General features: G+C 51.1%; 1 protein-coding gene across 1 annotated transcript in view; it reads right to left on the bottom strand.

Annotated features, from left to right (window-relative positions):
• Positions 1-931: 931 nt before the first annotated feature.
• TMEM94 (transmembrane protein 94) overlaps positions 932-13281 on the bottom strand; it is a 36896-nt gene continuing 24546 nt past the window's right edge. Inside the window, 8 exon segments of the mRNA XM_061558403.1 lie at positions 932-5203; positions 5719-5889; positions 6846-6939; positions 8505-8596; positions 9565-9722; positions 10346-10427; positions 11254-11339; positions 12816-12893. Of these exon segments, the coding sequence (XP_061414387.1) occupies positions 5131-5203; positions 5719-5889; positions 6846-6939; positions 8505-8596; positions 9565-9722; positions 10346-10427; positions 11254-11339; positions 12816-12893 (834 nt within the window). The 3' untranslated portion in view covers positions 932-5130.

The raw sequence follows: 13281 nt of genomic DNA, 5'->3' as shown, positions 1-13281 counted from the left end.
GAACCCACGACTTCCTGCATACCAGGCGAGGAAGTTAACATCTCATAGCCACCGCTGGACCCCTGATCAAAACTCCGAGCATGCGCACATACGAGTTCAGTCTTGGCCTCTCGTCACCAGCTGCCGATACAGTTCCGAGTGGGAGTTTTACCGTCCTCCTTCATGACCTGTAGAGCTCTCAAAAATGTGGACACGAACCCAAGTGATCTCGCAGATTTTACCGACCACCACGATGTGTGTTGCCCATAGCGAAGGCTTCGTTCTCCGATGGCCGGTGCCATGTGCCATCCCCGGACTGGGCATTGCCTCGTGCCGGTGGCCTGTGCCGCTCTCTATGTGTGGAACGCCTTGCTCAGTGCTGCCCGCGATTGGGAGAGGAACAGCGGTGGTGCTTAACCCCCCCCCCCCCACTCTTCCTCGCCTTTGGTTCTTGTTAATTTTCATTCGATAGTTGTGTTTTTCCTCCCCTTGGCCAATGATTTATATATTTTTGTGAAGTACAGCGCCTTGAGTACCTTGTAGAAAGGCGAATTATTAATGTCACGTATTGTCATTATTATTAGTTCAACGGACTACTTCCCACGGCCAGGTTGGTTGGGGGGCACTGCTCAAGACTATTTGTGGACGTTTGGCGGATGGATTTCAGGAAGTTTTAGTTTTTGTTCTTTCAGGAGGTAGAGAAAAGACTTTGGTGTCAGGGTAAAACTCAAGCCAGGGAGACGAACAGTCCCACTTGCGTAGGTTTCCACGGTTGCGCTGTCCAAGCTCTCCGGACTGTGTTTCGGGATGGGGCCGTCCATAAATGACGTCACGCGATTTTTGACCCCCCCCCCCCTCGTCACACGGCGTCACAAAAAGTCAGACCCCCCCCCCCCTCAAATATGACATCACAAAGCTCTGCCCCCCCCCCCCAAAAAAATATAAAACATGCTTCAAATCGCTTTAAACTATTGTCATTGTAGTGCGTATTTAATGTGGCGCTGCACTGATGTTGTAGGAGAAAACATTGATAAAAAAAGTCTAATTACGTAAAACGTGTTGTCTATATTTATTTTAAGTTGCGCATTTTGATGTGACGTCACATTTCTCAAACCCTCCCCCCCTCACATCGTCACAAATGTCTGACCCCCCCCCCCCTGGTGCGTGACGTCATTTATGGACGAGCCCCGATGTGCCGCATCGTTGTTCAACACGACGCCCGATCATTTCGCATTTGGGGAACAACTCGAAAATACGCGAGAGATGTCGTGGCGAACACTCGCGCATCTGCACAGGTGACCGCGAAATCCTGTCGGCACCACGCAGCAATTTTGATCGACTCATTTTTATATTTTTGTTTGTTTGTTTTTTTGGTTTAACTTTACTCGAGGAAAACCTAACCCTAGAAAGTGCAACAAATGTGAGTCGCGAGGCTGCGTCGTGAAACCATCGCAGCAGTCAACAACTTGGGGGGGGGCGATGTCTTCATAGTGCATCTGATGCAGACAATGGCAGGTAGCATAAACAAAAAGCTTCAAATCAAGAACAAACAAGTTCCTTTACATTCGAGAAAGAGCATCCATTGTAGGGGATGCATGCGTTAACAATTTTCCGATTAATCCGAAGTATACGAAATTCAAACGATCCGGGTGGGAAAAAAAAGACAAAAAAAAACCACGTGTCAATAATGATCTCTCGTTTTCCACGTGACATCACGGCAAATGGCGTCACTCGAATCGCATCACTTCCGAAATTTCCCCCACCACACAAGTTAGGTCACGTGGCATCAGGTAACCACGTCACTTTTGTTAGCACAAACACACGTCGTCGGTCGAAGTTACGACACAATTCAAAATACATTTTTTTTTACTGAAACTCATCCCTGATCTATTAGGCACAGTTAAAACACACACATTTTAAATATGCAACTAAAACATGGAGACGCTTTTAAAAATGCACATTTTAGTTTTTCGACGACAAACGTAAAACTTGACAACTTTGAGATTTCGGCCACAGTAAATGTCCCTCAATGAAGCAACGACACCGTCTCGAACTGATCCCCAAACATCGGAGGCCCGCCCGTCTGCGCCGCAGCCAATAGCGTAGTGGCACTGCCATGGCAAACCGGGTTTCGGAAAATCCAGTCATCGTTATTTCTATGGCAATAACAACCAACAACAACTATTCCGAAGTGTGTTGCTCGGCCGAGGTGCGCGAGTTGAGTGGTCTGTGACCGGGTTTGGGGGCAGGCTACAAACTCCGCTCCAGGTGTTCTCGGTTTCAAGAGATTGGTTTATCCGAGGAGTGCAATCGTAATGCAATAGCTGTGACTTCGTTAGGGCTCCCTCTACCAGATGGCAGCGCTGATGCAATAATAGTAATCATACTAAAGTCCTTTACGCAGAAAAGAAGCCTCACCGAGTCACAATATTCTTTTGCAGGTGGGTCCTGCTACGTTGAGGACGCTTGGCTAATTTCATTAACAATTGCGTGGCGTGCGGGAGGAGGATACCCACGCATATGAAAAAGTGGCGATGCTCCAAACCTCCGATCAGATAGATTCATGAATGTATTGCCGTACTGCCGTCTGTCAGCCACGTCGCGAACCATGGAGAGCTCGTCTGGAAACTGTTCATCTGCTCAGCACCCATAGAACATCAGTATTATTATTATGCGTTTTGTCTCTACATTATCGTGAATAACTATACCAACTGCGAGTGTTGGCTGGAACTGGAAAACCCGTAAGTGGCGTTTGTAGCACCAACCCTGGAGTTGCCACGTGTGGAGGCCGCCCTCCGCTATTACGTGAGTATTGATGCAACACACAGCAAATATTTCATAAATAAACGTAAAAACAACCGCAACCCCACCCACCGTTCCCTCCTCCCCCATTATTTTTCGACGTAACCAAAACGACGCTCGACTGGTTTTGAAGGTAGGAAACTGGTTGCAAGTTGCACGCAACGGCATCCGATTGCTGGACGGACGTTGTGGTCACGTTCCCTATTTTCAGGACCGACCTTTGAACGTGAGAAAATGAGGCCAACGCTCTGATCGTTGTACCAAACACATTCTGTTTGGCCCGTGTGCGGAATGAGGGCCCATCTCTGGGCTGTGCAGTTTGGCCAAGGTGAAAAGTCTGAGAAGTGCATCCAAAAGCCAGGTCAAGAGATAGAATTAAAGAATGAAAACCAAAGCAGATATAAAACAGAATAAACATTTGGCACGACTGATGGTAGCATCGAAAATCAAATGGATTCATGAAATCAATCAAGACCGTTTTCGTTTGATTGCATATTTAAAAGTGAAGGTGTCACTGGCGGCGCAAAAGGGAGATTTGTTTTAAAGGTGGAGCACCATGGAGATGGGGCGGTGAATTCAGCTCGTGTGGAGGAGCCAGGCGAAAGTGTTACATTGCAGGATCACGAGGCGCCAGTGACTTGGGGAGGCCTTCATCCAGCAGTGGATTGTTCACGGCTAATGATGACGACGACTGAACTGGATAATAAATTACTTGACTCAAATTTCAGTAAGAGCACCTACCTGTCCTCTTGTGTATATGAACCTGTCAATGAATATGCTAATCTGACGGAACACTGCATACACTGAGTAGGGAAGCCATCCCTATAACCTGGCCAAACTGCAGCAAGGCAAGTTATTGATATATAGCTCATAGAATAACGTGCGCACAAACGGCGCGTACGAGTATCCAAAACGCACACACACGCGTGACGTAATAACTACATCCGGAGTGAAAGCCTCCCAGTGGTTAACCGAGCACAAGTAGAAAGGGCGGTGCTCTTATCTCCCAAGGCCTTTCCTGAGCCAGTGGTAAATTTCCCACAATCCCATGCGGGAATTCAGTCTCCGCACAACCGCTGACAACTTCCCGCCGTCGAGTGCGAGAAGCGGCGGCGGCGACGAGGGTGCCAATTCCGCCGCGGAAATCGAGGCTCAAACACGCCGGGTCCCAAACCGGTCGCCAGTTCCTTCCGAAGTGAAGTAACTCACCTTTGTTCCCCAGTCCTCGTTAATACTCATCCTTCTTCTTGGTTCTTTTGGTAAAGTCACGTAGAAGGAAAATAATAAAAATAAAACAGAATAAAATAATTCTCACGACGTTTCGGCCACAACGCAAGCAGCCGTCTGCCTTCTCGACAGATCTGTTCTCTACCTGAAGACGGCTGCTTGCGTTGTGTCAGAAACGTCGTGAGAATTCTTTATTATGTTTTATTTTTATCATTTTCCTTCTACGTGACTTTACCGAAAGAACCAAGAAGATGAATCCCTGCAGTCACGAAAGCTTTAAATCGAAACTCATCCTTCTCTCAATACCCATTTGTTCCTACTGGCGCATTCGAGCCAGGGCAGCGTGGCAGGGCACCGCGCGGCACACGTTACGGGTGGCTTCGCCGCCGCCGGCACTATGCCGTGCCGAGCCAGAACCAAACCGTGATACGCGGGCCCTCGCGACAGCATCTGAATCTGGCTCGGGGGGCCAAGCAGGGCCAGGGGCAAAGGGGTTAACGACGCGTTCGTCACGTCGCGTCGTCTCTTTAAACCATCTCGATTGAAAACTAATTTCTTTAGAGCTGCTTTTTGTGTGTTAGTTTATTGTCCTTCCCCCGTACCTCCGATTATCACGGTTGGCTACGTACGGCAAGTAGTTCAATGCACAAGCTTACATCTCGGCTCGTACGTTGCGCTATGCCGAGCCGTGCCGGGTTCGCTCAGCATGGCCCCCGGGCGTGGCTCAGTTGCAAAGAGCGAACTAGAATAAAGAGGTATTGGGTTTTCATCGCCGATTCCCCTCCGTTGCAGTTTGAGACAACGCGCTAACAGGGAAAAACAAGGATGAGGAAGAGAGGGAGGTGCTCGCCGGCAAAGTTTGGCGGCGTGGTGCCCGTCGATTTTGTCATGTCCGGGACAACGGGGGGGGGGGGTTGGGGTGAACAGCACGGCGGTGAACGTCGCGGTGAACGTCGCGGTGAACGTCGCGGTGAACAGCGCAGTGAACAGCTCGGTGAACGTCGCGGTGAACGTCGCGGTGAACAGTGCGGTGAACAGTGCGGTGAACAGCGCGTCTCTCGCCATGAGCTCAGCAGAGCGGTGGGCGGCGCAGACGGGCGACCGGCGCCGCCTGGCCAGCGCTTAGAAGGGAGAGTTCATGCCCAACTTGGTCTCGAACTGCAGCTTCTGCCGCTTCTGGTAGCGCACGCGCATCCTGTCGCACCGGCAGCGGGAGGGTTTAGGGGGGGGAGGAGAGCGGCCGTCGTTAGTGTGGTGGCAGCGACGCGGCCGTCGTGAGTCCCAGCTCCAAGGGACTTGAACCCCCCCACAGCATCCTGGTGGCGCTGACTCAGTGTCATTATCAACGCCCCACCCCCCCCACAAGCCACTTAACCCCAAGCAAACCACAGTCACCTCCATCAGCCCAGCAGCCAGGGTTGCAATAAAACAACTCGAATACAATATTCCCCCCCCATAGCTTTTAAGTAAACGATGTAAATTTGCTCGATTGGAAGACATAAGCTGCAATCACCGCCGGCCCACTGTGAACACTTTGCAGGACCCTCCCTGACAACGAGTCGTGAGACTCAGTGAAGCTATCCTGGGTAAACAAGCGCAGTAAATAGAAGCAATAGTAATCGTGTAAGCCTAATGAAATGGCCGCTGACTGAATGCTATTTTTTATTCATGATCTATAATTAAAGCAGCAGCCGCCAGGGGCACACTCACCGGATCTCATGCAGCTTGATGAGCTCGTTGACCACGACGAGCGGAATGAGCCACAGGAAGCCCAGCAGCCACGTGACGACGGGAACGTCGGCCAGCCACACCGCCACGAGGCTCTCCCCGTTCCGCCACAGCTGCACGTCCACCGCCGCCTGCACCGCTTGCAGCGCCAACCTGCAGGGCGGGGCGCATGTGGGGGCATGGGTGGGGTCACGCGGGGGCACAGGGGGGGGGGTCACACGGGGGCACGGATGAGGTCACGCGGGGCTACGCGGGGGGGGTAGGCGGCAGAGGTCGCAAACGACTTTTGATTCCTTACCCGTACCCGGCCGCACCAGGGTCGCAAACGGGTACCCGTACCCGGCCGGGTACGGGTAGCCGGGTATCGGGTACCCGATTACAACCTCTGGTAGGTGGGGGTCATGGGGGGGGCACGAGGGGGAGTGCGGCGTGATCGGGACATGCCCGCAGCCGGACTGGCTTGGCGCAGGCCGTTCCTCATCACACTCGTGATTCCATTAAAGAATTGCTTTTATCATTTCTATACTCCACACATTGTGGTGAATTCAGCAATCTGTGTTGGTTGGGGGGAGTCGAGTGAACCCCATTGTTAGGTACAAAGTCACGCGTATTGAAAGACACATCAACAGCACGGCTCAGCTCGTTTGCTGCAGTGGAACAACAAAACCTGGGCGCCTCCTGAGCAGCAACATCAACTGCTGATGTAACGACGCAACGTTTCGCATACCTTGTGAGGTTGCTATCGTCTCGATGCAAGCGAAGGGTTACGTCTGGGACCGGGTCGGCCAGTCCTCACATTTAAACACAACCGAGTGTTTTTGACGACGGGTTCGGGCAAGTGCTGGGTGGGGTGACGCAGTGTGCTGGTGAAGGATCAGTGCGAGGGCTGGGATTGTTGGGCCCTTCACGCAGCAATGGCAGCATGGCAAGCCCGACTCCATGCGAGTGAAGGGTTAGGGGCGAGAGATTAATGAGGCAGTACTCACAGTAAGGGCTAGGGGCTGGCTGAAATCTGCACAGTACTCACAGTAAGTGTTAGGGGCTAGCTGCACACTGCACAGTACTCACAGTAAGTGTTAGGGGCTGGCTGCATACTGCACAGTACTCACAGTAAGGGCACCATTGCTGTCCACCACGTGTTGGTGAAGGGGCTGTGCCTCCAGAGCGGCTGGGTGCGATGCACGTGGGTCACCAGGACGCACACTGCCAAGGGCACAGACACAACGTCACGCACACGTCGCTGCGGCTAGCCCGGCTGCTGAGAGGTTAAAGGGCGCGTACCCTCGAGAGGGGCTATCGAGCACTCGCTCTCGTGGAGACCAAGCAGTTGGGCGCCACGGTGGCTAGGAGATGTTAACTACCTCGCCTGGTACACAGGAGGTCGTGGGTTCGATCCCGACCCTGACACCTGCTGCTGTATATTTGGAGTTTGCGTCTCTCTCTCATCATCATCACGGTGGCTAGGAGATGTTAACTACCTCGCCTGGTACACAGGAGGTCGTGGCTTCGATCCCGACCCTGACACCTGCTGCTGTATATTTGGAGTTTGCGTCTCTCTCTCATCATCATCACGGTGGCTAGGAGATGTTAACTACCTTCGCCTGGTACACAGGAGGTCGTGGGCTCGATCCCGACCCTGACGCCTGCTGCTGTATATTTGGAGTTTGCGTCTCTCTCTCATCATCATCACGGTGGCTAGGAGATGTTAACTACCTCGCCTGGTACACAGGAGGTCGTGGGTTCGATCCCGACCCTGACGCCTGCTGCTGTATATTTGGAGTTTGCGTCTCTCTCTCATCATCATCACGGTGGCTTGGAGATGTTAACTACCTCGCCTGGTACACAGGAGGTCGTGGACTCGATCCCGACCCTGACGCCTGCTATATATTTGGAGTTTGCGTCTCTCTCTCATCATCACGGTGGCTAGGAGATGTTAACTATCTCGCCTGGTACACAGGAGGTCGTGGGTTCGATCCCGACCCTGACGCCTGCTATATATTTGGAGTTTGCGTCTCTCTCTCATCATCATCACGGTGGCTTGGAGATGTTAACTACCTCGCCTGGTACACAGGAGGTCGTGGACTCGATCCCGACCCTGACGCCTGCTGTATATTTGGAGTTTGCGTCTCTCTCTCATCATCACGGTGGCTAGGAGATGTTAACTACCTCGCCTGGTACACAGGAGGTCGTGGGTTCGATCCCGACCCTGACGCCTGCTATATATTTGGAGTTTGCGTCTCTCTCTCATCATCATCACGGTGGCTAGGAGATGTTAACTACCTCGCCTGGTACACAGGAGGTCGTGGGCTCGATCCCGACCCTGACGCCTGCTGTGTATTTGGAGTTTGCGTCTCTCTCTCTCATCATCATCACGGTGGCTAGGAGATGTTAACTATGTCGCCCGGTATACAGGAGGTCGTGGGTTCGATCCCAATCCCGACGCCTGCTGTGTATTTGAGCGTCTCTTTCTCCCCGAGGTCGCGTGGATTTTTCTCCGGGTCCCCCGGTTTTTCCTTCCACGTTTAGAAACGTGCGTTTAGAGTATTTGGCTGCTATAAATGTCCACGTGATGAGCCACTTTGTTGAGCTATCATCTGTGGCCAGGACGCTTCTGAAAAAGAGCTATAAAGCTCAGTAGGCCTCACCTGGTCAAATTCAAAATGGTTAAAAGTTCATCGATAGTTAAATGCTATTTGTTACCATTACTATTATCAGCACGCGGCCCTACGGAGCGTCTCTCCCAGAGCCCCGCATCAAACGCCACTCACGGCTGTTGAGGAGCAGGAAGCCGGCGGTGATTTTCTGCGCCAGGAGCAGAGCGTTGGAGTAATCCCCGAACCACAGCGTGCCATCAAACTGGCTGGTGGTGGTGATGGTGGTGGCAGAGATGATGGTGGTGATGGTGGCAGTGGTGGTGGCAGAGAACAGCGCACGGGTTAGATCGGTAAGCGTACACGAGGATCGGCAGATAAACCCACGCCACCGCAGTCGCCACCCACCACACCACACCAAGGTGCCATCCTAACCGCACGCTGGTGATGGGAGACCACAAACCATCCTCACCACACCAGCCACAACACGCACGTGGTGGCTGGCCATCCATCCCACGGAGATGACACCTCGGTATAAAACAACCACACCGGCCAGAACAAACCTCGTACTCACCAAACCCCCCAAACAGACCACACCACCCCTGGTTCCTTGCCATCCATGTCCCGGTGCAAACAAACGACAACCCGGGACTAGCCGGCCACCCCACCGAGACCACCATGTGGCAGCTGGACATCAGAGGTCGCAACCGGGTACCCAATACCCGTACCCTACCCGATACCCGGCTACCCGTACCCGGCCAGGTACGGGTACGGGTACCCGTTTGCGACCCTGGTGCGGCCGGGTACGGGTAGGCCGTGAGTCACTGGTGAGTAACCGTTTGTCACTCATTTCGGGTAGGGTACGGGTAGGGAACGGCTACCCGTACCCGACCGGGTGCGGGTACGGGTACCCATTTGCGACCCTGGTGCGGCCGGGTAATATAAATATAAAACAATAACAGTTCCTTTCAAGTTAGGATACCTCACAAAATGGGTAATTGATTAAATTATTGATACATTTATTTCTCAGAACCATGTTGGGTCAGGCAAGGGGGGTTATACTCGGTTGAAACTAAATTCAACAAGGGGGGTAAGTATAGCAGCCAGATAAGGTTGAGAACCACTGCCCTATACCACTCCGACCACACGACCCAGACCACACCCACACAACCTGGACCACACATTCTGCTACCGCTCACGCATGTGTGAGCCACCCCCCCCCCCCCCGTGTCCGTACCTGAAGGGGTAGGAGTCGCAGTGCGTGGCGTTGTGGTTTCCCACGCTCTTGCTGCCCGCCCGGCAGAAGCCGTTGAGCGTGAGCGCGAAGCAGCACAGGTAAATGCACACGGACGGGAGGAACTTGCCCAGGAAGCAGAGCACGTAGTAGTGCACGGTCTGTCGCAGTGAGCGAGGGGCGGGGGGGAATGGGGGCGGCACGTATGTATGTACGTTGAACTTCTTTCAGTACCATATAGCCAACCGTGCTAATCGGAGGTGCGGGGGAAAATGTCACAAACTAAACACAAAAAGCAGTTATAAACAAGTGAGTTTTCAATCTAGCATAGCTCCGATGGCTTCCTAATATCGTTCCAGACGGTCGCAGAAGCGCATCTGAAGGCGCGGGATGCGATGACCTTCTTATTCGATGGCCGAGCCAAAAGCCGCTGCAAGAGAAAGAGCGGCAAGTCGAGTTCGCGTCGACGGTGGATGCGGAGCAGACGCTGCAGACTAAACTAAACCATTTGTACTTACCAGGCGCAAGGCCTACTGAGCTGTGTAGCTCTTTATCAGAAGCGACCGGGCCACAAATGACAGCTCAATGAAGTGGCTTATCAGGTGGAAATTTATAGCAGCCAAAAACTCTGAACGCACGTTGATTCTAAATGTGGAGGGAAAAACTTGAGGATCCGGAGAAAATCCACACGACCACGGGGAGAGACACCGCAGGCTCGGGATGGAACCCACGACCTCCCGTATACCAAGCGAGGGAGTTAACATCTTGCCACCGTGGCACCCACCCTGCGCGGCAGCACCATAAGATTCTTGCCGGTGGCGATCGTCATGACGGAGTTGTCCGGCTGCTTGCCGAGGAGCGACACGCTGCGGAGGCACGGGGCAGGGGAGGCAGAGGAGCGGGGGTGGAAATTCAACACGAGGAGGGCCCTCGACCGTGGCTCCGTCACAATTTCCATGATCTGAACAAGCAGATATCATTTTTCGATTTAAAGCTTTCGTGACTGCAGGGATTCATCTTCTTTGTTCTTTCGGTAAAGTCACGTAGAAGGGAAATAATAAAATATTGTTTTTATTATTTTATTATTTCCCTTCTACGTGACTTTACCGAAAGGGAAATAATAAAAAATAAATATTATTTTATTATTTCCCTTCTACGTGACTTTACCGAAAGAACCAAGAAGAAGCAGATATCAACAAATAATTGATTCATATATTTTTTTGCAATTATCTGTCAGTCCACCGCGGTGGTCAGTGTAGGTTGGTGTATGGAGCGCACGTGACCAATTCATGTATATATACAAATATATATCACTCACCATGGCTATGAATCAAAATCAGTTTTTTCTTTGTGAACTCCAGGATGCCAAGGTGGCGAGATGTTAACCACCTCGCCTGGCATGCAGGAGGTTGGGGGTTCGAGCCCGACCTTGACGCCTGCATATTTGCAGTTTGCGTGTTTCTCTCCCCGTGATCGCGTGGATTTTTCTCTGAGTCCTTAGTTTTTTCCCTCCACATTTAGAATCAACATGACGCGTTAAGAGTATTTGGCTGCTATAAATTTCCACGTGATAAGCCACTTCGTTGAGCTATCATTTGTGGCCAGGTCGCTTCTGAAAAAGAGCTAGATATAGCTCAGTGGGCGTTGCCTGGTAAAAGTAAAAATAGTTTCAGGTTTAGTTTATAATCGTACCTGATGAGCGGGTGCGACACACACGACATCCACAGGACGTCGGTCGTGCTGAGTGGTGGCGGCAGTTGGACTAGGCAACTCACGACCTGCCGCACGCAACGCAAACAAAAGTCACTTTTACAGACATTCACCTCGTTATTCACAAACTTGCTATCCGCGACTTGGGCTGGGTCATTTCCCGGTAAGCTAATCCCAGAGCGGTTCTGAGAAGTCGTCTAAAATCAGGAGGGGGCAGGAGAGTCCTTGAGTTACTCTGCTCCTTCTCTAAGTCACGTGAGGAAATTCTACTGCCACACAACGGAGGCTTGTTTAATCAAATTTATAAAAAAACACATTTGAGTTATGACTCGATTTTTTTTCTTATATCTTATCGACATTCATATAGCGCCTTGTTTCAGCAATTATAATAATGGCACATGCGATGAAAGTGATCGAGGTGGAGCGAGCGGGGTTATTGTGGTCCGACGTTTGGGAAGGGTCGCCCCGGTTCAGTCACCCGTCATTCTCCACTCCGTAGCGCCCGCATCTCGACTACCGCGGAGTCGACGCGACGTTCACACGGCCACCACTGGCCGGGCGTGGAGTGACCCGCTCACACTGCGTGCATTGAAAGCTTTGCGTGCGGTATCAAGTTAATTACAATTCGTGCCAATTGCATGCAATCATTATGCTAATGCTATGCTAATGTTTGATAAACGATGCAAACGAGATGGTATTAACGATATATATAATTTAAGCTGGATATAAGCACACTTCATATTTCACTGGTCAACACACCTTTTTTCTGGCATAAGGTTTTAAGGTAATTTTGGGGTGCTGATTCCAAATCTGGCATCAGTTTTTGTCGATCACATCAGGTTTTTGAGATATCAAATATTGCATTTTCAATAAAAACTGCAGACGAAAAATATTAAATAAATGTGGATATCTACATAAAATGATATTATAAACACACTATCCTAAAAATACAGCACCATATTTTAACACTAAAGCAGTCACTGACTCACAACAACTTGCAATCATAAGTGACAGAGTTAATTTCGGGTAAAATCAATGAAAATGGGGTATGCCGATAGCATAAAATGAGATGTGATAGAGCAAATCTGAGATCAGATTTGGAATCAGCACCCTGAAATTAGTCTAAAACAGCTGCAAAAGTCCAGGCCAGAAAAAAAAAAAGTTTTGTTGACCAGTGTTTTCACACCACGTGCCTACATGATACCGATGGGGGGAGTCGAAGTGAAACTTCTGATATAAGCACACTATTTCGGATGTATGCATGTATGTTGAACTTCTGTCGCACCGTACGTAGCCAACCGTGCATATCTTAGGTGCGAATAGGAGTGAATCTAAGCACGCACAAAGGCCTTGCTCTCATGGGGGGTGCTCGTAACCAACTCCTTCCCTAATTAGAGGTGTCAATTCTCGGAACAGAATCCTGACACCGAATCGCGACAATTCGTCCGACTGCCGTGCGGCACAAACGGCTCCACGTCCCCGCCGCGTTTGGCGAGTCGTCGAGCGTGCCTCGCGGACAGCGCCCCCGTGAAGCGTGCACCCACCTGCAGCAGCACCAGGGACAGCTGACACTGCAGCAAGAAGAGGAAGCACTTGCGCATGCCGTTGATGGTGTGCCTCGCCTGGCAGACGGACCCAATCGGAAGGCAACGAGAGCGCTTGAGTGTCAAGGTACAGGCTCACGGGATTACACTCGCTCTACGCGGAGGTAGAAGTCATGGTAGAAACGTTCCAAGGAAAGGGCGCAACAAAGTGAAACCGCACGTCGAGACTGCTGCCTACCGAGTTGCACACACAGTACGCACACAGTACACACACACAGTACACGCCAAATATACACACAATTTCGATTTAAAGCTTTCGTGACTGTCTTCCCGACAGACCTGTTCTTCACCTGAGGACGGCTGCTTGCGTTGTGGCCGAAACGTCGTGAGAATTATTTTATTATGTTTTATTTTTATTATTTTATTATTTCCCTTCTACGTGACTTTACTGAAAGAACCAAGATGA

Source organism: Lethenteron reissneri, chromosome 3 (genome assembly GCF_015708825.2).
Source record: "Lethenteron reissneri isolate LAM-NWPU_2019-01 chromosome 3, ASM1570882v1, whole genome shotgun sequence".
NCBI lineage: Eukaryota > Metazoa > Chordata > Hyperoartia > Petromyzontiformes > Petromyzontidae > Lethenteron > Lethenteron reissneri.
This window is presented reverse-complemented; position numbering and strand designations above follow the sequence as displayed.